Genomic DNA, 24680 nt, shown 5'->3' with positions numbered 1-24680 from the left:
TATCCAACCTAAAACATTCACTAAAAATGTACATGCCCATGGTAGGATTCAAACTCATAGAACAGTTTGTTGTACTAACCTCTTGGCCAAGGAGGCCAACAAAGTAAAATGGTCATAAGTAAGATGGCAAAGGAATTTTGATGTTATGTTGTAGGTCATTCCATTGGAGTAGTATAAGAGACTATTAAGGGATGCTTGGGTACCTGTCATCTTGAAGGGTAGGGAAATTAAAAAATAATAATTTTTTTTTTATTTAATTTTTATGGCAGCATCTTTTAGGAGAGATTCCTATCAACAATTTTCCTCCAAATTATTCTTTGTATGCACATGCACCTGTTACTAGTAATTTATTAAAAACAGAATACCTGATTTTATTACAGTTTTTGAATATCCCCTTGTCATTCTTCTTCCAACATAGGATTTTTATATATAAATGAATTGTGAACAGAGCCATCCCATGAGTAAGAGGTGCCTTTGTTCAAAGTTATATTTCAGCATCCCCATAAAATGGAATTTGCAAATTAAAATGAAATTAATTTCAAGAAATTTTTATTTATTTAATATATAAATACAAGATATGTGTATATAAAAACAGAGCATCTCAAAAAAAATTTTTTTTTTCAGCTATCACAAAAAAATCACACAATTCATATCTGCTTTTTGACGCACCACTCATGAAGCTGTATGTCAAAGCAAAGTGGCTAATCAGTTGTTGAGTTTATTGTTCATTTTTTATTGCCTTACTGTTTATTTTAAGTCATGCAGTCTATGTAGTAAAGTTTTACTTAATGAATAAGAGCATTGTATAAAAATTTACTATTATTTATCGTCTTGAAATGGTGTCCCTCCTGATCAGGCACCTTTGTGTGGAAAACACCCTGAACATCCACACAGAGCAGCCCTAATTGTAAAAGCTAGCACAAATCAAAAATCATTGTCAGCTTGGTTGGCTGAGTGGTTAATGTAACTGTTCTTTTCAACAAACAGGTTGCATTTCAAATCCTACCATGGACATGGATGCTTGTGAGTTTTTAGATAGGAGATGAATTTTATAACCTGTTTTAAGACTACTGCCGTTGTTATTGGAGGCATGAAATGGCTTAAAAAAGTTCTGTTTGATCTCTAGGAAATCATAAGGAATTCCATAAGAATGATGTGTTCCAACATTGGAGTACATAGAGGCCTGCTAGGAATCATTATGAAAAAGACTAGGACACACTTCTGCTGTTTGGTAATCATTCTTGGGTGGGTTGGGTGGGGGAGAACTATTTTTGTTTAAATAAGAAAAAAAAAATGCGAATTCCGAAATCAGTTTTTCTATCATTTTGATAGAAAAAAAAATATTTTAATAGAAATTTGATATTTTAATACCATAAAAATAAAAGAAACCATTAAAATAAGAAAAATATGAAAGTTATGCAATAGAAAAAAATGTATCACTCTAAAGGAAGTAAAAAATTATAAATAATTAACATTTATGTTGATCAAGTAAGAAATTAGTGACACTCACCTTGAAGAGATATGAATTGAATTTTGCCAAAAGTTATGAGAAAAGAGGTGGTCAGTTTCTTTGAAACAGAAGACTGGAGAAAATGAGATTCAAGCAGAATTGTTGAAATATGGAGGGAAGATGATGGCTGATTCTTAACACTTTGTTTATAAGAGAGAAAAATCTTAGAAGTAGATCAATGCATTAATAATAATAATTTACAAAAAAAGGTAAAATGGAAAATATCAAATCCATTAATTTATTATTGTCAGTACACAGTTATAAAAATAATGAACAGAATAATGCATCAGCTTGTGTATATGCAGTCACAGAAGCAGACAGGGTTTATATATAATTATAAGCTGAAGTGCTATTGAATTAGGCATAGGAGATACTATACAAATTCTCTACTGCAACGCCTGTATTTGTGCGCATGTGTGGCCGAAACTGTGGTTATACTTAGCTGTCAGTGTTGGCTTCCCCAAGCATTCTTCATGAAAAGTGTAATGGAAAGGTGCAGGATTTAAATGCATTTGACAGAGGGCAAATCATAGGTGCCTGATAGATGGGATTGCTCAATCTCTGAAATTGTTAATGAACTTGGGTTTTCTTGTATGACAGTTTCAAGAGTGTTATGGGAATATGAAAATTCCGACAAAAAAAACAAGCACCCAGACAAACTGTAGAGGGTAACCAGTCTTGAATGATTGTGGGCTTTGCCATCTAACTCACATCGTACAGACCAATAGGGATCAGACATTATCTCAAATCACCTCCCATCTGAATGAGGGTTTGAGTCAGAAAGTCAGTGCAAGGACCATGCAACATTCACTTCACTGTCTCAGCTTTGGGAGCTGCCAACCTTCAAGAGTGTAACGTCTAACGGCACAAGCCTGGGCTAAAGAACATTGAAACTGGATGATTGAAAATTGGTCATGTGTAGCCTGGAGTGATGAATCGCAATTGAAATTTCATAGCACTGAAGGAACTGTACAGGCTGGTGGTGGCTCGGTGATGGCCTGGGGTGTCTTCAGTTGGATGTCTTTGGGACCTTTGGTACATGTACCAATGACTCTCAATGCATCCCGGTACGAGGAACTCATTTACACCCATTTGTGTTCATTGTGCATCCCATTGGAGATGACATCTACCAGCAAGACAACTGTTCATCTGACATGTCCAGGAAGACTACTGCTTGGTTCCAGGAGCATTCTGTAAACTTCATTTAAAAATGCTAAAATAACATATATACAAGAAAAACTATTTTGAAGAATTTCTTTTCAGTTCATTGAAAAACAATTATTTTTATAGTTGCTTTATTTTCTTTAAAATAGTCTTTCAAAGGTTTTTTTTATATATTATAATCTTCATTTTTAGGTGAAGTTCATTCCCCTTCCCATGATTTGCATTCTCAAAATTATTTTGTAATTTGCCCTTCAGTAAGTTGTTTTCACTGAATTTTCTAGGAATCTGTTTTTATATGCAGATTTATGAATCAAATTATAAATCTGAAATTAAGGAATTTTTTTTATCTCAGTTATTTAATACTGATCTGATTATACTAAAACTGCTGTCATTATGGAAAAAAAAATTCTATATATCACATTTTATTCCTTTCTCAGGCATAGGCTACTTCATTACACTGCTACAATTACAGCTCTTCCATCTCTCTGCTTCTCTGCTGAAGTGTTTAGGAGTTTATCATTTGGGGAAAAGTGTAACCCTGGTCGGTGTTCTGCTGCTGATGTTGATAACAGCCTAGTGCTTCATGTAGATGCCGAAAATGTCAGTGAGGTAATGCATTTATTTTACTTGCTTTCTTTACAGTTATGAGATCAGTGAAACATTGATCCTTTTCTTTCCCAAATATATATATATATATATATATATATATATATTTTATATAAAAAAAAAAACACAAATGTTTGAAGAGTGGTGTGTAGTATGGTGAATGTGTAATATCTGTAGATCAAGTAAGACATGATTGGTGATTTTTGTGATTATGCTATGTCATTTACATACCACGGAAGTTAAAGATTGTAATATGATTATGATAATTATTTTCTCTCCAAATACTGAAGAAAAAGTCCTTATTAAGCTTTCTAATACTGCATTAGTTATTTTTTGATATAATTTCCTGCTTTTCCTGAATTCAGGTTATTACTCTTCATTTTCAAGTATTTTTTGGACTATTTATTTAACTATGAGTTTTTTTTATAGTTCTTTGGAGGTGATATTTATGCATTATCAAAGTGATGTGACATGTTTTTTCCCAGAGAATAGAAAAAGTTCAGAATCATTGCACTGATTAAGTTCAGCATAATGTGTATTTATTATCATCATCATCATCATCATCAAATTATTGATATGTACCCTCAAGGGATGTACAGGATATGAAAGCACTACATGAAAAACTTACATCATTACTAACTTCCTATCTACAATTTTCCTCCAAATCAATCTGTTACCTGTCAAGACTTAAACATTATCAGATCTTATATTTCTATCTTCTAAGGCACTTTTTTCTATATCAGTCCACCTATATCTTGGGCTTCCTCTGGGTCGTTTTCCTGCCAACATGGCAGAGAACACTTATTTTGCTAATCTTTCCTCACCCATTCTGTTTAAGTGACCATACCACCTGAGATTAGCTCTGTTAACACATTCCTGGATGCTAATAATATAAAATTCTTTCCTGATATCGTCGTTTTTAATATGATGTTGCCACTGGTGCCATCTGTTCATGCCTCTAATCTTTCTCAGGATTCTCATATCTCTGGTCTCTAGTGTCTAGTCAATTGTTTTATTTCTAACCCAACTCTCAGATCCATAAGTTAAAATTCGTTTCAACACTTCTTGTATACAGCTAATTTAGTGTTTTGACTCATTTCTCTCTTATTCGATATAAATTTATTCAATCTACTTCCTACCATACCAGCTTTATTCATTCTATTGTCTATTTTCATATTTAATGTATCATTTTCACTAAAAATTATGCCTAAGTGGCTGAAATGTTTTACTTGTTCTATAAGTTCTCCATTCACAATGCAGTTGATATTTTCAATGTTTCTGCCTATTTTCATTGTCTTTGCTTTGTTATTGCTTACCTTCATACAAAATTGCAACAGTTATTCAATTTAATCAGGGAATCTTGCAGACTTGTACTGGATTTTTTTTTAAACGTACTGTTAAATTGTGAATGAAGCTATGTTATGTAATTTATTATTTTTCATTCACATTTAACATTGCTTATTAAATATTAATCATGGCTCATATAAATTTATTTATTATTCCTTAAATAAGAATTACTAATTAAAAATTTATTCAAAACCTGACCTATTATTAACTTATAAAATAATAATATGTTTAGAATTTTGTATAACTAAATATATATGGTGTAACGTAAAGTGTATTTTTATATTTAACTGTATACGTAATCAAAAGTTGAAGAAATAGCTTAAATATTATATTGTTCTTATTTGTGAAATATTTAATGTTATGTAATCACTCATGTAGCAGTAATATAGCATACATTACATTGGCGAAATGTTTACGCTTAGTCTATTGTCATGGAAACGCACGCGTAAACAACCACGAGTGGAGTAGAGCGTGGCGTTCGAACGTAAGGTGGGAGTGAAGGTCATAGATAGATAGGAATAGATAGAGCAGAGAGAGAAGGAAGGTCATAGATAAGACAGGGAAGGGAGAGGAATTATTATTTAGCGAGTGAGGAGAGAGTTTTGCGGAACCAAGATTATAAAATCCTGAGGGCAGAAATTTATGAGTTTAGTGTTCGGAAGTGAACCTATAAGTAGTGAAACATAAAGTTTAATGTTATAAGCGAAATCTGCTGTTGTTATGAAGAAAGGTTGATGCCGTGATCAGATATAAGGAAACTGGACAGTCAATGCGAAAATTCTGATTAGTTCTAGTTAATCTGGATTACGATTAAATTCTGTGTTGCCCTAGGAAAAGGTTATATTGATTACTTGGAGAAAAGTGAACAGGAAAAGATATTAGTACCTAATTACTGTTGTTTGGAATAGTGAAGTGCGACTTACAGTGATACAGTTTAAACTATGGAGAATATTTGTTATGTGTGTTCCGCTAATGTTAATTAAGTTAATTCATAAGTGCTCTCTCAATAATTTGATGTATTGAAGAATTTGTCTGGTAAGAGTAGTTGTATAAGTTTCTCTATTCTAGCATTAACTGTAATATATCTCCGATGCTCAAGATCCGGGAATATATTTGCTTTGAATATAGCTTACGTAGTTTATTGCCTGCTGTGAATATAAACATTGAGCTGATAGATTTGTGAAGACTGATTAAATGTGAAATTGTTATATTAACTTGAGATAAGAAGATTTGTGTTTGTGAGACTGTGAATAGTATATGAAAGTTAGAACATTGAATTAGTATCAGTGACCTAAGAAGATGTGTTAAGTTAATTGTATAGTTCCATTTTAAAATAGAGTTCATGTATTTGTTAACCATATCATATATTAAATGTTTTATTTTGTTGATCTAAATATTGTGTTTGCCTGAATTCCTTATTATTGCACCGTTCATAAACATTCGAATCTTGCGGGAACCCCAAGTAAAAATGATAATAGATGATTCGGCCTAATGAGATGACTGCTAACTTAATTTAGAACTGATCCTACTATTTATATAGACTAATCTAAGAATAGGGTGGCGCAGTATAAATATAAATTTCCCTACTTTTGGATCGGTGATCACTTCGTAATTAGTTGTATTATTCATAAAAGTGACTTGAAACTAGATAGATTTAGAACACGACAGAAAAGGTCGTCACAACAAATGGCGCAGCCGACAGGATGTGATTTAATAGGTAGGAATTAAATTTAACAACTATAAGATAAGAAATTGAATTTAAGTTTAGTGATAATAATCGTAGAATTACTCCCTGAAATTTTAGAAAGTGAAATAATTAAATCACAGTGAACTGGTTATAATCTGGACTCAGGCAAAGATAAAAGTTTATTTTAAAGTAGAAAGATTGAATTAATTGAGATAGTAATTTATTAATCACTATGGCTGTCACATCAAGCTCTGAAATGAATGACAGTGAATTCTTTCGTACGGTAAACCCGCAACAGGTTTTTCCCCAATATTCAGGTGAAGAATCAGATGATGTACTATTTTTCTTTACCTATGTTGAAAAACTTAGAGAAATTGCAGGTTGGACTGATTTTCAATTACTAGTTCTGATTAGAAGTAAATTGGTAGGTAAAGCAAAAACATTTTTGCATTCTTCTCCAATACTTCGAGAAACTTTTGAGTATTCCAAATTTAAAGACACCTTAATGTCTCAATTTTGTAAACTTAGAAGTGTAGGTCCAAACTTGTGGAAATTGCAGAAAATTGTTCAAAAGGATAAAGAGACTGTTACTGATTTTCACAATAGGTTATTAACATTGGCCAACAGTTTGAATGTTACTGGTGAAGATAAACCTCACTTAGATTGGGCTGTGTTCCAACAATTTAGACAAGGTGTTAGGCAAGAATTAAGAGAAACAGCCTACAAGAAGAAAATTTCTACTTTAGAAGAGTGTCTCAAAAGTGTTAAGGAAAAAGAACAAATACTAGGTGACCTTTATCCCTCAACTAATGCAAGTCTTGTGAATGTCGTGAATAAAACTGATAGTTCATTCAACCAATCAGAAATAGAAAGGAGAAGTAAAGTTGAAAAGGAAAAAGCAAAGAATACTGGAGAAAATTCAAGTAGTGTAAACTACATGACAGAGAGTAAAGAGCAATTGGACAGGAAACTGATGACAGAAGTAAAAACTTTAATTCACCAGGAAGTGAATAAGTTAAATCAGCCTATAATGGATAGTCTTAATGAAGTTGTGAGACAGTTATCAGCTATTACTCTGAAATCTCAAGAAAATCAAAATCCCACTACAAATAAAATTGATGAGATGATCAAACATCAAGTTGAACAATAAAGTCAACCTATTTTAAGTAGTCTAGATAGGGTAATGCGAGGATTAAATGATGTTAGACAACAAATGTCTGCTATCCCTCAATCCAAGACAGAGATAAAGCAAAGAAATCCTCTTAGGTGTTACAATTGCAACAAAGTTGGACATTATGCCAGGAACTGCTTCCATAACAAAGAAAACTACTATAACAACAGATGGAATTCAAAATTTGGATATGTGAACCACAGAAGAAATAATGGAATTCAGAAACACCAGGCACCTAATGAAAGAATGATGACAGTTAGAGGAGAAATCCTGGGTTCTAAATGTGACATCTTATTAGATACAGGATGCAATGCCTCTACCATCAGGATGGATTATTTCCTAACATTAAAAGACAAACTGTGGAAGAGCACTGCCAAGCTGAGACAACCTGTAAGGATTACTTCTCTCTCAGACTCAAACTTTGTGGCATATGAAAAGCTTCGAGCAAGAATATACCTACCAGAATTTGGACTGTACGTGTGGCAAGACCTACTTGTTGTCCCCACTACTTCCAATCTAGGTTCTCACATTATCTTGGGAACAAACTTCTTAGCAAGATATCATTTTTCTTGTGACTTTTCTAAGGAGGAAATAACCCTGATGAACAAAAGGAGATATACTAGAAGAAATGAAATTCATAATTATGATAAGTCTAAGTATCAAACAAAACAGTTTAGATTGCCACTTGAATCAGGACCATCTACTGAAGAAAAATCAGCTGTGAATCAATCATCTAATAGAGATAGTGGTGATAACTCTTATGTACACATTCAATCTGATACTCCTCTCCTTACTGATGAACAAAAAGTAGTAGTGGCAAAGCCCAAATCAGAAGTTACCACTAATAGTAAACTAAAGGTTGAAGTCAATTTTGGTAAAATGTCTAATCTATATCGTAGAACAAACCGCCAGGTTGTGAGACAACAAAGACTTAATTCTAATAATGGAGAACGTGAATTTAATTCAAGGAAGAGAATCCTATACTACAAACTTGAAAGACATGCAGAAAGTGATAATAATAGTAATAAGAGAATTGATGATAAGGTGAAAGAGAATAAAGGCACAAAACATAATAAAGAACCAAGTTTCAGTAAAACTAGGTATTACTTAAGAAATCGAAAAGGAAATATGTAATTCAGTTTGTTTTTTTTTTATAAAAAAGGAGCTTAGTGTCAAAAGAAAAATTTTCTTATAATAAAAATTTTTCAAAGAAAGGGTGAGCCTATGTTAAATTGTGAATGAAGCTATGTTATGTAATTTATTATTTTTCATTCACATTTAACATTGCTTATTAAATATTAATCATGGCTCATATAAATTTATTTATTATTCCTTAAATAAGAATTACTAATTAAAAATTTATTCAAAACCTGACCTATTATTAACTTATAAAATAATAATATGTTTAGAATTTTGTATAACTAAATATATATGGTGTAACGTAAAGTGTATTTTTATATTTAACTGTATACGTAATCAAAAGTTGAAGAAATAGCTTAAATATTATATTGTTCTTATTTGTGAAATATTTAATGTTATGTAATCACTCATGTAGCAGTAATATAGCATACATTACATTGGCGAAATGTTTACGCTTAGTCTATTGTCATGGAAACGCACGCGTAAACAACCACGAGTGAAGTAGAGCGTGGCGTTCGAACGTAAGGTGGGAGTGAAGGTCATAGATAGATAGGAATAGATAGAGCAGAGAGAGAAGGAAGGTCATAGATAAGACAGGGAAGGGAGAGGAATTATTATTTAGCGAGTGAGGAGAGAGTTTTGCGGAACCAAGATTATAAAATCCTGAGGGCAGAAATTTATGAGTTTAGTGTTCGGAAGTGAACCTATAAGTAGTGAAACATAAAGTTTAATGTTATAAGCGAAATCTGCTGTTGTTATGAAGAAAGGTTGATGCCGTGATCAGATATAAGGAAACTGGACAGTCAATGCGAAAATTCTGATTAGTTCTAGTTAATCTGGATTACGATTAAATTCTGTGTTGCCCTAGGAAAAGGTTATATTGATTACTTGGAGAAAAGTGAACAGGAAAAGATATTAGTACCTAATTACTGTTGTTTGGAATAGTGAAGTGCGACTTACAGTGATACAGTTTAAACTATGGAGAATATTTGTTGTGTGTGTTCCGCTAATGTTAATTAAGTTAATTCATAAGTGCTCTCTCAATAATTTGATGTATTGAAGAATTTGTCTGGTAAGAGTAGTTGTATAAGTTTCTCTATTCTAGCATTAACTGTAATATATCTCCGATGCTCAAGATCCGGGAATATATTTGCTTTGAATATAGCTTACGTAGTTTATTGCCTGCTGTGAATATAAACATTGAGCTGATAGATTTGTGAAGACTGATTAAATGTGAAATTGTTATATTAACTTGAGATAAGAAGATTTGTGTTTGTGAGACTGTGAATAGTATATGAAAGTTAGAACATTGAATTAGTATCAGTGACCTAAGAAGATGTGTTAAGTTAATTGTATAGTTCCATTTTAAAATAGAGTTCATGTATTTGTTAACCATATCATATATTAAATGTTTTATTTTGTTGATCTAAATATTGTGTTTGCCTGAATTCCTTATTATTGCACCGTTCATAAACATTCGAATCTTGCGGGAACCCCAAGTAAAAATGATAATAGATGATTCGGCCTAATGAGATGACTGCTAACTTAATTTAGAACTGATCCTACTATTTATATAGACTAATCTAAGAATAGGGTGGCGCAGTATAAATATAAATTTCCCTACTTTTGGATCGGTGATCACTTCGTAATTAGTTGTATTATTCATAAAAGTGACTTGAAACTAGATAGATTTAGAACACGACAGAAAAGGTCGTCACGACAGTACAACGTCATCCACATACAGTAAAGAGCTGAGATTAACGTTTCCAATTTTGATATCAGGTTTAATACCACTTTCCTTCATAATGTGATCCATGTAGATAATGAATAACACAGGAGAAATGTACAACCTTATCTGACACCAGATTTAACATTAAACTATCTTCCTGTACTTCAATTCTAACTGCTGACTTACAACTCAAATAAAGATTGAGTATTGCTTGATATAATGCTCCATTGATACCATACAACTGTAGCATTTTTAATAGCTTTTTTCTTGGCACCTTGTCATATGCCTTTTCCAGATCTACAAAACTTAAATGCAAATCTTTGTTATATTCTCAAGATTTCTCAACTATTTGTCATAAAGTGAAAATCTGATCCTGACCGCCTCTATTTGGCCTGAATCCAGCTTGTTCTTCACAAAGCTTCCCTTCTACAATCCTTCTCAATCATTTCTCAAGTATGCTTGCATAAATCTTACCAGGAACACTCAGTAAGGAAATACCTCTGTAATTCTCACATTCAGTTTTATTTCCCTTTTTATATATGGGTACTATGAGAGCTCTACTCCAATCATCTGGAATTTGTCCCTCTGTCCAGGCCTTCTAAACTATGCAGTACAGCCACAGTAAGTCTTTTTCGCCACTATACTTGAGCATTTCTGGTCAAATATCATCTACTTCCACTGCCTTTCCACATTTATGGCTTTTGATGGCTTTTTTTTCTACTTTAAGTTTGGATATGTATTCCTGATTACATGCCTATTGAGTGTTTTTTACTACTGTGCTATATTTATTATAGTTTAAAAATTCATAAATGCTGACATAAACAATTACCTGAACAAATTACTACAACAAATACCTGAAAAGATTTTTTTTTATTCAAATTTTTGGAGTACACTATTTATTTAGGTTTAAAGAAAATACATTCAAATGAGAAAAACTAAGAATTCCATGATTTTGACTTTTTTAAAAAATAAATACTTCAGGTCATTTAAAGATAAGTAAGAAATACAAGAAAAAAAAAACCCAAGCATAACCTAACAAAAAAAAAAAAAAAGTTCCTTCCAGTTTATTCTTTTTTTTTTTTTTAAATTACTTCATGTGGTTATTTCAAGAACTCAAGATTAATGAAATGTTTATTTTGTGCAGTACCATTTTTATGTGGTTGCATAGAAACATGATTATTATAATAATTGTATGCTATTCAAACAGTTGCTTAATTTCAGAATTTCACGAGTTAGTATTCATAATTTGCATTGTAATATTTACTAAACATCCACAAAAAAGGAGGTAGAAAGTAAAGGAGATAGAGAATAGTTAAAATGAACAGTTTTTCCCTAACAGCACCTCATGCCACACACACACACACACACACACACAATATAAAAACTATGGATTAATGTGATGTGAATTCCATATAATGAGAAGAAATTAGCAAATGCTGCACTTTCAATACTTCCAAACTTCTTCATGTTGTCTTAGAATTCACTGCTTGTAGCAGTAGCTCTAAATAGTGGTGACTGATATTTATTCCTTATTAGAACATAATGTCCTGTGAATAACCATACAACAACTACAAAAAACATCTGCTAACATCCTTTATTTTCCAAAGGGAGTAGGTGAGTCCATTTATCCCTAATTAGATTTTGAAGACTAGTGGACAGCTGGACTCCACCCTCAATCAATCACCAAATAGTTGTTCAAGACTATCAGTTAGTTTAATTAACATCCAGAGAGCAAGAGTATAACCAACAACTGCTGTCATCTTGTGGTCCATAACACAAGATGACAACAGTTGTCATCCCTCCCAAAAACCCTAGTTTCTGGGAGGGAAAAACCCATTTGCTTGTGTGAGAGATTGACTAACTCAGGAATGGGTTGAAGAAAGGCTTAGAAAACATTCCTCTACTAAGTAGGGAACTTAGAATGGTCTTTCTTTGGGCAGTCTAACATTATGGATACAGATATTATTCCCTACCATAACCGTACAAGTTAGATTTCATATCAGTATTTCTATGTATAATAATATAGAAATACTCATACTTGCTATCGTGTGAAACCTTCAACTCCGCTTATCTTGGCCCACATGAAAACTGACAAAAGAACTTACAGCAACACTTTATCTTCATGCCCCTGTGTTACTTAATGTTAATTGTATCAATACAATGACATTATATTGTAGTCAGTGCTAGTAGGGAAATCACATAACTGAGAGCAGCAAAAGATAGAAATGCATGTCTTATTTCTAGGTAGGTAAAAACCCACACAGATCACATAAGTATCCAAATGGCAAGTACTGTCCATATTTTTTTAAACACATTTTTTTTTTACAGTATTACAATACAACAACATTAAATTATAAAAAGCTGTTTATTGACTGGCTTATATTCCTGCTGGATTTCAAAACAACATACTCAGTGCCCAACTACTTGTTACAGTCTACATGTGAGTAAGAAAAACATTTCACTTTAATGGACAAATTATCTAAAGACCTAATGTCTTTACTATATAAAATGTGTTGAAGTTGATCTTAAAATGATTATCTCCCAAATTTTTGGCAGATAAATGTAGCCATACTCTTATGATTAAAAGAATGCTTATAGCTATTGCTGATTCCAAAAGTAGTCTCTCTCTCTAACAACTTCTCTATAGCATGTTGGTTTTCTTCAATGTAATCCTGTGTGAAAAGGTGTCCAAAGTGTGGTTTGCCACTCCTGACTTGCCATAACAATGGTAGCAAATGGATTTCTGATGTTCTCAAAGGTAGATATTAATAGATCTTCCTGTCTGTCCATAGTAGACAAAGTTACAATCACACAGCACTTCATACACTTCAGGATGTGCTAGAGCAGCATTTCCCAGATGGTGGGTCATGAAAGCTAAATGCCGGGTCACCTTAAAAAAAAACTCGAATAAGTGTTTCGTTTTGGGGTTTTCTTTTTTTCACGAAACTAAAATACAAGTAAACAGCGTTTAATTGGGACTAATGAATAAATAATTCAATTAATAGAGGTGGAAAATGCACTCCATCCGCATCGCCATTTCACGGTCTCTTTGTTCATGGTAAGGTAGCTCAACTAATGGCGAGGCTGCACAGCGGCAATTGCGCTACCAGCCAAATTGTTTGGCAGTCTGGTGTTTGTTTTACTCACCCAGTACGTTAAGCATCGAGAGGGAGAGAGAGAGAGAGGGTGTATTTTTTTATATTTACTGATTGCGCGTACCTTTCCTCCAAACTTGAAGTTTCTAGTTAACAAACAACAGCATCACACTTCTCATTAATGAATTACTTGGCTTTAGTTTAATTTCTTTATATTTTTGTAAGAGTAAATGCTTCTTTATTATAATAATAATAATGAATGAAAACTCTATGAACATTTGAATCTGTTTTATTTTACTTATTGGCCATAAAAATTTTAGTGGGTCACGAAGATGAAGTATTAAAATAACTGGGCCATGGAAAAAAAAGTTTGGGAAACCTTGTGCTAGAGGATGAAGCTTGTCCTTAGGAGAGCATAAAGATTATATTTTATTAGTACTTGGGCTATTTTTGCAGATGTTCCTTAGATATATCTAATAGGAATAGTGGTGCTCTGCTCTTGTGTGTGGGGCATGGGCGGGGAGTAAAGGGGTACATAGTTATTTCAAGTGCCCTGTGATTATAACTTGGTCTCCTATGGACAGACAGAGATTCATTAACATTTGTCTCAATGAATGCAAGAAATAAGTGTGTTATGATCATCGGCAAGTCAGGACTGTCAGACCACACTTTGGACACCCTTTCACATAGAATTAAATAAAAGAAAATCGATATGCTATACAGAAGTCATTACAGGTCAGGGAGATTGCTTCGTATTCATTGTTGATTAAAACTATTCTCCTAACTTTAAAAAATATGGCTGCATAAATATGACAAAAATTTTGGAGACAGTCATCTTAAGATCAAGTTCAACACAATGACTATAATAACCTTAAGTTAAGGGATATTACATCCCATATTGTTTCTTAGCTGAATAAGAAACTCAAAGAGTTTCATGCCAAATATAGAAACTATATAAAGTTTGGCGATTCCAAGCATAAACAAATACCTGGATAGTGCAGCAACTGACCCTTGAAGGTAGTGCAAGCTGAGGCAACTCATAGAAAGAGTGGAGCAAGTCCGATCACTATTCTTGATATTTACCCATAATGTGAACTTCTCCTAGGAGCTGTATTATTGTTCAACATCATGAGAGAGGGTCACTACCCAGAATGGTTTCAACCTTTTTTGAGGTCTCATCAGTGAGTAGGTAGACCTAGTTAATACCAAGTTTGTAGTGAACAGAACTTACATCCCTTCTATGAGAAATGCCAAGAGGTGTCCTATTAAATTACTAATTATAATGAAGAGCCAAAGGCTTCAATTCAGTGACATGAACTTATTTAAGTTAAGGGATATTACATCCCATCCCCTATTGTTTCTTAGCCGAATAAGAAACTCAGAGTTTCATGCCAAAGATAGAAACTATATAAAGTTCGGCGATTCCAAGTGTAAGCAAATACCTGGATAGTGCAGCAACTGACCCTTGAAGGTAGTGCAAGCTGAGGCAACTCATAGAAAGGGTGGAGCAAGCACACATCAAGTTCATGTTGCCGAATTGAAGCCTTTGGCTCTTCATTATAATTAGTAATTTAATAGGACACCTCTTGGCAACTCTCATAGAAGGGATGCAAGTTCTGTTCGCTACAAACTTGGTATTAACTAGGTCTACCTACTCACTGATGAGACCTCAAAAAAGGTCTCATCAGTGAGTGAACAATAATACAGCTCCTAGGAGTTAAGTTCACATTATCGGTAAATATCAAGAATAGTGATCGGAGCTTGCTCCACCCTTTCTATGAGTTTCCTCAGCTTACACTACCTTCAAGGGTCAGTTGCTGCACTATCCAGGTATTTCCTTACGCTTGGAATCGCCAAACTTTATATAGTTTCTATATTCGGCATGAAACTCTCTGAGTTTCTTATTCGGATAAGAAACAATATGGGATGCAATATCTCTTAACTTAAATAAGTTCATGTCGCCGAATTGAAGCCTTTGGCTCTTCATTATAATTAGACTATAATAACCTTTTTATACATTAGAGGGTGCCACATTTATCTATCGCAATTTGAATTGTTTCACTTACTCATTGTCGTATATAAACTGAAAGAAATAGTTATGCTCTGAAGATGCTGGTTTTGAAATCCAGCAAAAAATAAGCTAGTCAATAAAATCTTATAATTTAGTATTTTTGTGTTATACCATTAAAAAAAGTCATTAATAGCATCCAATGCCTAAGTATGTTTATAGATTATTTTAAATTGTTAGACAAAAATAATAACAATTTATATATTCACTAACACTGTGTTTGAATATAAATAGAGACATAAAAAGTCAGCTGCTTTAAAAACGAAGAAAAGGGAAAGAAAAGAATATAAAAGAAAACTTGTGAGCATGTTATGTACTGTAACAATCATAGGATGTGCCAGATATATCTCCTATCACTCACCCCAACTTGGCATTATTTGTAAATAACTGTATACAATTCCCAATATCTGTAATATACAAGTTTTTTTGTGTTGCCCACTCACAAAAGGTACATAAAACAACATAAATGACAAAGTTATACAACAGTGGCCCAAGTACATCATTGGTCATCTTTCCCTTGGACTTAGTGCTTTCATACATTACTTTCTGATGGAAATGTAGATAGATGCCAGTTAAGGTGACAAATTAAAGTTTAGTTTTATTAAACTTATGGATCTTAGAATTGAGTTAGGAGACATTAAGAATTCGATTTTGAAATTTATGTAAATAATTGAAATGAAACTGAAAATAAGATCAAAGAAATAACTAAGGTGACAGCATGGAATTGAATAAAGGAAAAACAGGTCTTAAGTAAACAATAAGGTACCACAACGTAAAGGCAGTTAGCCATCATTTTAAAGAATATCACAAAGTTCAGAAAGAAAATAAAACTAAGGAACAGTTTTCATCTTAATGCAGAAACTGTGTATTTTGACTTGAGACTGTTATCATCAGAAGCTGAGTAAAAGGAGAGCATAAAACATCACTTTACTTTTATGAAAAGGAAATGACATCATCCATGTTGATTATGCGACTTCTCTATAAAGGCAAGGATTTGTCAAGGGAGGGTCTCTTCTAAATCACTCAGTTCCCAAATATACTATCATATCTTTCCTTAAAAGCATTTATATATGATGCACACATCCACACACCATACAAAGAACCTGTACCTCATGTGCTTCCTAGCAACATTCTTACTCATCTTCCAGGGATGATGCCGAGATTAGCATGCCAATCTTCCATGAGCTGTAAAATTTCGCTTTTGTCTGTACTATGAGATCTCCTTACCAGTTTATATGTTTCAAATATCCATTCTCTTCTGTCTGTTACTCAAACTTTGAAGACTGCATTCTTTCTCTCAGTCTGCCCTCTGTATATTTCTGTGGATCAGATGTCATTTCGGTTAGTTCCTTTCTCTTGGTCTGTCTCTTCATGCCCTCTGAACCCCAGTGATTATATCAGAGTTCATTAGTCAAGATATGGTCTTGTCAGTGTAAGAATAACTTCTGTATTCATACAAGTTAATTGCAGTGTTGAAGAGAATGTTATCAAATTGTGTTGACTTACTGCCTTAGCAATTTGATCCTTAAATTTAAGTCTACCCTCACCTTAAGGTCTCCAATTTCATTGACAGATTGTAGCAAATTACCATTAATATAATACCATCTACAAAATGTTCTTAATCCAGAATGTATAACCCTGCATCTAAAAACATTGAACCAGTATTCCTTTTCATTTTGCCTATATAGATTAACCTGCAAGGATTCTGTATCAGATTTATTTATTTATTATTTACTTTTCTTGTGGTCCTGAATAGAACCATTTAGTGATTGTATAGCTTGTGATTTCCTGTGTCTTAGCCAGGAGATCGTTAAGATAGGTCTGGCTACCAGCAATCTCTCTAGCTTATTAGTATTACCCAGGGTGCATCACGTGAAAGCAAGCTAGAATATAACCCTCTGTATTAGAAATGTCCTCTATTACCTTTCCTAACTTTACATCATTAGCCAATAATTGTATATTACCATCTAGATAACCTCATCATCATTAATGTACAAGTTAAGTAATGATAGCCCAAGTATGGAACTCTATGGTACTCCACTGGTCGCCCTACTTCTCTTAGACTTGGCATCTCCATACATTACTGTCTGATCCCTGTCAGTCAGCCATTAGCCAATCTCTTATCCATGTCACAGGTCTATTTTACATAGCTACCCTTGTTAATTTATGTAATAACTTCTAGTATGGAAGCTTGTCAAAGATTTTGCCAAAATCCAAAGTATTATTATATGCCATCCTATTATCAAACTCTGCAGTCATCTTATTAGAAGGCATGAGCACATTGCTAAAGGGAAACCTTCTTTAACAAAGTCATACTGTTTTCTGTAGAAGATATTGTCACTTATTCACCTCTGGATGCAGATCTAATTAGCCTCTCCAATGTCTTAATAAAAACTGCTGAGATATTGATCCATAATTGGTTTGGTTGCTTCAGTTCTAATTTCACCTTTGCATGATGGGATTACCTTGGCATCCTTTCTCTCATTAAGAACTGTGCTTATGTTGAGACTCAAGTTAAATAATCAGTTTGAAAGCACTGTTAATAATCTTGAACATTCCTTTACTATCCTTGCCAATATACCATCAAGTTCCACTGATTTGTTTGAATCAAGCTCTTGTAATACTTTTAATATCCTCATCCATCTCTATCCTTTCATCTAGTTATACTCATGCATCTATGTTGTTGCATGCATACTATATTAAAAAATACAGTTCAAGTGGATCCATGCATATTTAATACTGTAATATTTTTAAAATTTCTATAAATTATTTTTTATGCATGCTTTAATTGATGTCAGGTTGGTTTTTGGAAAGTTTTTAATTTTAATTAATCGTTTATACAATCAGTTCTCAGTATAACAAGCTGTCAAAAAGATTTCTGGAAAGAGCGACAGTGCAGTAAGGGAAATTTACTATAGCATACATGCCAATATAATAAACTATTATTATATTGGCAGGTTTAAATCCCTATGATGTCTCTGTAGTGAAAGTGAAGTGTATATAAATATTAATAGATGTTATTCTCGTTTATTCTAGAATAAACTTGAATAAATATATGAGTGGACTGAGAACTAAAACATTGATAGATTCTAGTTTATTCTAGTAGCACTAAGATGAATGGACTTAAAACTAAAACATTGACATGTTACATTGGACATAGATATTTTTATAGATGGCTATGGGCTCTTATTTCATCAAATCTGGTGATATCATGAACTACTTATCAGTTAAAGGTATTCTTGTGTCCAACAAGTAAATAATATTATTTTATAGGAGTATTATACTATTATTTTTTTGGCTGCATGGAATTTTCAAATGAGATGCAGTTTGCTTATCGCATTTACACTTTTTGTATTAATTAACTTGTTATTTTACTAATTTGCATCATTTAGTAATCTGAATCATTTCTATTTTTGTAATTAGACTCAGGTTTCAGAAATAAATTTATTACAAGTATCATGTGTCAGTCAGAACTGGTGCATCTCTGCTGGCAGTTATACTCAAAAGCAAGGTATTTATTGAAGGTCTACATTCTTACATTCATTTTTATATAATGACAGTTATCTTTAAATTGAAATGAAGTACAAAAATTTATATAATTTAGAAAGTATAAGTTAGGAATGTGAAAAATTGGCTTTATGTTAATTTTTTTTTTCTGTGGAGTCAGCAGGCACATCATAAGAGGTCCATTTAACTAGCAATATATTTATCATAATGAACCTCAAACTCATTTATGCTCCCAGCATTCACAATGCATCCTGGTAATGAGTTCCCCTCATCACCACCACTCTGCATGTGAAAAAATTCTACTCCTCATATCCCTGTGTACCCCTTTACACAACCCTTCCAGGAATGGCTGTTGTGTTTTCCCTCTCACTTTCTATTAATTTTTTAACCCCCCTTCTGTATTAATCCAGTAAAATTCTCTTACTAACTTATACATTCCTACATATTTTCTGATTTCAGCCTATCTGCTAAAATTTGCAGTTTACTTTCCTTCAACTTCTCCCTGTAACTTGTATTCCACATTCCTGATATTTCCTTAGTCACTCATCCCTGGACCCTTTGCAATGTTTCTGCATCATTGACCAGATTTGAGCACACTAGGTATGTGCCATTTGATCATTGTTTATATAAGGAAACAACCACCTCATTTTTTTCCTGCTTGTAAATGTGCTCCTTGTCATAGCGACGTAATGGGCCGGTGTTACTCTCAAGCTGCAGCTGTTATGGAATGGTATAAAGAGATAGGTGTTACAACTGTCCTGACCTCAACCCCATCGAACACCTGTGAGATGAATTGGAGTGGCGATTGAGGTCCAGAGCAGCATGTCAATCTGTCGCTGAACTCAGTGCTGCTTTGATGGAGGAATGGAGACAAATTCCTCATGATGTCTGCTGCATATTGGTGGAAAGCCAAAGGGTACAGGAGGTAATCAAAGCCAAAGGCGGGCATACCCAATATTGGAGTTTGCCTACTGGTATCAATTGTAAATTGCTAAAGTCCGAACAGTTATTGGCAGATTGTGTGTGTGTGTGTGTGTGTGTGTGTGTGTGTGTGTGTGTGTGTGTGTGTGTGTGTGTGTGTGTGTGTGTGTGTGTGTGTGTAAGAGATGAACTGTACATACACTCAAATACACAAATATTATTCAAGGAAATACGAAAGAATTTGAAAACAAGAATCAACTTTTGAAAATTTGGTAGCAGACCTTGATAAAAAAACATTGATTCAACAAGGGAGGCATATGGTGAGGTTGGCTACAAGGATAGAAATGTCAGAACTCCGCAGTAGACTCAGGAGGTTATAGAGGCAGTCAAGGAAAGAAGAAAGTGTATAGAAAATTTTTGGCAAGTAAGTCAGCTTGTACTTTGAGAGAATACAGAGAAAAATGCAAGAAAGCAAAGCATTGTTTAAAAGTTACTCAACAGAAGTCTTGGGATTGGTCAGAGCATAGAAAATAAATATCTGGAAGGTTGCAAAAATATGCCAAAATAATAAATGAAACAAGCAGTGAAAACACAGTGGTTAGAAATGCTCAATACAAATAAAATCAGGTGTACATATTAACTTGAGGTTGGAAAAAAAAAACTATCAAAAATCTGAAATGTGGAAAGGCGCTGAATAGTCTATATTTGATTAAAAATACTCAAATATGGAGGTATAAAGGTTTTACAGTGGTTAGGCTATGTAATTCAGAAGGCCTAGTCAAAAAAGGTTGAATCACAAATGATCTCATAATACCCATGTATAAAAAAAGGAAATAAAACAGTGTGAGAATTACAGAAGAATTTCCCTACTGAATGTTCCTGGTAAGATTTATGCAAATATACTTGAGAAAAAAAGTAGGAAAAACAATGGAAGAGAAATTTGAAGAAGAACAAGCTGGGTTCAAGCCAAATAGAGATTGTCAGGATCAGATTTCCACTTTAAGACAGTGGAGAAATCATGGAAATATAACAAGGATCTGTATTTTAGTTTCATAGATCCGGAAAAGCCATATGACAAAGTGCCAGGAGAAAAGCTGTTCCAAAGACAACAGTTATATGGTCTTAAATTGAATAAGTGCTGTAATAAATCTGTTAAGAAAATTGGCAATAAAAAGAGACTAAAAATTGGCAGGAACGTTGAAAGCATCCTGAATGGAGAGCCTATAGAACAAGTAAAACAATTTAGCTGTTTGATGCAATTTTTTGTGAAGATGGCAAATTAAATATGGAAATAGACAACAGAATTAGCAAAGCTGGTATGATAGGAAGTCAACTGAATAAATTTATATTTAATAAGAGAAAAATTTAATTAGTCAAAACACTGAATTAGGTGTATACAAGACAGTGTACAAACCAATTTTATATGATAGATTTGAGAGCTGGGTTAGAAATTCTTGAAAGACTTAGCACCTGATGTATGAGAATTCTGAAAAATATTAGGGAAGTAAACAGATGGCATCAATGGCAGCATCATATTTACAAACAAGGATATTAGAAAGAAACAACAGCTAATATCTGGTGGTACTGTGACTTAAATAGAATGGGAGAGGAAAGTGCAGCAAATGTGTTTTTTGGGAGGATGGAATGCAGGAAAAAGACCCAGAAGAAGACCAAAAGCTAATAGATAACAGATTAATACAGAGGAAAATTGTCACTAGCAAGTTAGTAATGATGTAGACTTTTTTTTTTTTTTTGTGTTGTAAGTACTATCATAATGTCCTCAATACCTCTTACGGGTAGGTAGGTATCAGGAATTTTTTGATGACAATGTTTTTTCACAGTAATTTGGCTATCTAGAATAGCCATATCTTCAGTTTTTATGTCAGCTTTATCATCTCTGATTTCTTCAGTGATACTCTTCCCTCCCTTTCTAAGTTTTTAAGTCTCCAGTACGTTTTTCCAGCTGCATGATATTTGTTATCTACATTCTTCCATAAGTCTTTCCATTATATATTGGGCTTTCCTTTATCCAAGTGTAAGCAAACAAAGTTTGCACCTGAAGTATTTTCAGGACTGGGGCAACTTATGGCAAAGATGGCATAACTTCTCATCACTTGCCTTAGTATCTCATAATGCAAAGCACATCTTCTTGCAGACATGTATAATGCTATGCATTAAGGGAAGGGCCACTACCTAGACTGGTTTCAACCTTTATTAAAAAAAAAAAAAATCTTCCCATTACTTTTGTTTTTTATTTTTATTTATTTATTTTGTTTTGAATTTTACATATAATTTATGGCAAATAGAGAAAAAAATGTAAGAATGCCAAAGCATATACTGACTTATTTGGTAGGTACTTTCATACAGTTGTTTCATTTCCAGTACTACTATATCAGAATATTTCACCACATTCTTCCCTCGCTGTTAGTCAACGTTGTCTTCGGATTTTGTTGCAGAGTCTGGTTTGCCATTTTCTCTTTTTTATTCAGTAATATATGCAGGGTTCCAGAAATCCACTCGCCCACATGTTACAGGTGAATTATCAGAGACAAGTGGTGATTGAATTTTCGGTTTCATTCTAAACACATTTAAAATATATTATTTTATTTGCATAATTTACACTTTTTTTTTTCCCAATTTAAAACATCTTATTCATTGTTTATTTGATCACTGGTGGCTGCCAATGAATTTATTAAAGTTTTATTTCCAGAGCGATGAAAATAGAACTTCTGGATCTGAAATTCTTAATTCGAACACTGCAGCATGTAAAGAATCAACAAAGCACTTGCAATTTTAGTTGCCAGTTTTCACTAAAAATCATAACATAAACCAGTCATCTTCACTTTCTTCCTTCTTTTTTTGTATCTCTTAAGGTTCAGAACTTTATTTTTTTTTCTGTATGAAAGACTATGAAAATATGAACTATCATTAAAAAACTCAACCCACCATATCATCTTCTCCCAACAGCTGTCCTCTCATCATTATCATAACATAACAATTGATAACTTATAGATGTTATTCTTTCTATGTGAAAGACTTCATTAATATCCACTATTGAGTTTCAAAAATCCTGCTCATTTCCCTCAAAGCAGTATTATACAATGTTCTTGCTCCATGCATGCTCTACTATGTGTCATACTTCTGATTTTCATTTCATTCATGAAGCAAAAAAAAAAAAAAATCAGTCATCATTAAGTAGTGTTGGTACAGCACTTTATTGAAAACCATAAATCTTGCACATTTCCAGCAAAACAACTCAGTTTATCATGTTATTAATGTCTAAGTTAAATTGCATTAAAAAAATTGACTTTTCTCGCAATATAATTTCATTTTCAAAAGAAACCAATAATTATAAACACACATCAAAATACTCTACATCTATACATCTTATTCTTCTAACATCTTTAACCCTTAAGTAGGTGCTCAAGTATGAAGGTGGTCTGAAAAGTTCTCGGCCTAACAATGAAAAAACAAATTTATAATTTCAAAATTATTTTTATTTTTCAACATAATCTCCCTTAAGACTAATACATTTATTCCAGCGATGTTCCAATGCCATTATCCCCTTCCTGTAGTGGTTCTCAGAAAGATCTGCAAAATATCCCTCTACAGCTGCAATCACCTCTTGATTCGAAGAAAAATGCTGACCAGCAGGGAAGAATCTTAGTTTTGGGAAGAGATAGAAGTCAGAGGGAGCCAAATCTGGGGAATAGGGTTAATGTTCCATACAATTCATAGTGCAGATCCTTTAATTTTGCCGTTTGCCAAAACACCTTTGTGGGCAAGTGCATTGTCCTGATGAAAGATGATTTTTTTCTTCTGTAAACTGGGTCTTTTCTCACAAATTTTTTTGTCTTGTATGGTTAAAAGATTGGAATAATATTCCCCGGTTATTGTTTTACCCTTTTCAAGATAATTAATAACCAAAATGCCTTTAGCATCCTAAAACACCGATGCCATGACCTTTCCTGCTGATGGAACTGACTTTATCTTCTTTGTAACTGAACAACCGCTTCTGTCCACTGTTTTGACTGGTGTTTGGATTCTGGTGTGTAATGGTGAATCCAAGTCTCATCCATAGTAATAAATCAATTCACAAAATCAATTTTATTCTTGTTAAAACACTCCAAGCACTGTTCACAGATTTTCATGCGAGTGTATTTTTGATCTGCTGTGAGCAAGCACAGTCCATCTTGCACAAAGCTTTTTCATTTGCAATTCTTCATGCAAAATATATTGTACACGTTCTTTTGAAATGCCTATAGTCTCAGCAATTTCACAAACTTTGACTCGCCTGTCATCCAGTACCATATCGTGCACTTGATACAATGATTTCTGGTGTTATTACACTTTTTGGATGTCCTTTACGTGGATCATCTTTAAGGCTGGTACAGCTATGTTTAAACTCTGCAGCCCATTGTCGAAAACGAAGAAGAGTGCCCAGAAACTTTTATTAACTTCGAATGAATTTCTTTTGCCTTTAAATCTTTTTTTTTTACAAAGAATTTTATAACCACATAATATTCAATTTTATCCATTTCAAGGGATACAGACAACACTTTTGTTTCAGAGAGATGTATAAAACAAACTACTTGATAGAATGACTTGCAATTTCACATGGATGCTTATGACAGACATATCAACTTAGAAAAAAAAAATTGCATCAATAGTGTTGCCATCTATAGTCGAGGCTGAGAACTTTTCAGACTACTCTCATAATATGGTATTGTCCTAA

General features: G+C 33.2%; 1 protein-coding gene across 3 annotated transcripts in view; it reads left to right on the top strand.

Annotated features, from left to right (window-relative positions):
* Positions 1–24680, top strand: part of l(3)76BDm (trafficking protein particle complex subunit 8 homolog l(3)76BDm) — a 447636-nt gene that overhangs the window by 324775 nt on the left and 98181 nt on the right. For all 3 annotated transcript variants that reach the window (XM_090401248.1, XM_090401249.1, XM_090401247.1), the window contains 2 exons: positions 3112–3283; positions 18941–19028. In XM_090401248.1, coding sequence (XP_090257374.1) covers positions 3112–3283; positions 18941–19028 — 260 coding nt within the window. The remainder of the gene's footprint in view (positions 1–3111; positions 3284–18940; positions 19029–24680) is intronic.

Source organism: Typopeltis vanoorti, chromosome 12 (genome assembly GCF_054136105.1).
Source record: "Typopeltis vanoorti isolate ZY-2024b chromosome 12, IOZ_Tvanoo_1.0, whole genome shotgun sequence".
Taxonomy (NCBI): Eukaryota; Metazoa; Arthropoda; class Arachnida; order Uropygi; family Thelyphonidae; genus Typopeltis; species Typopeltis vanoorti.
This window is presented reverse-complemented; position numbering and strand designations above follow the sequence as displayed.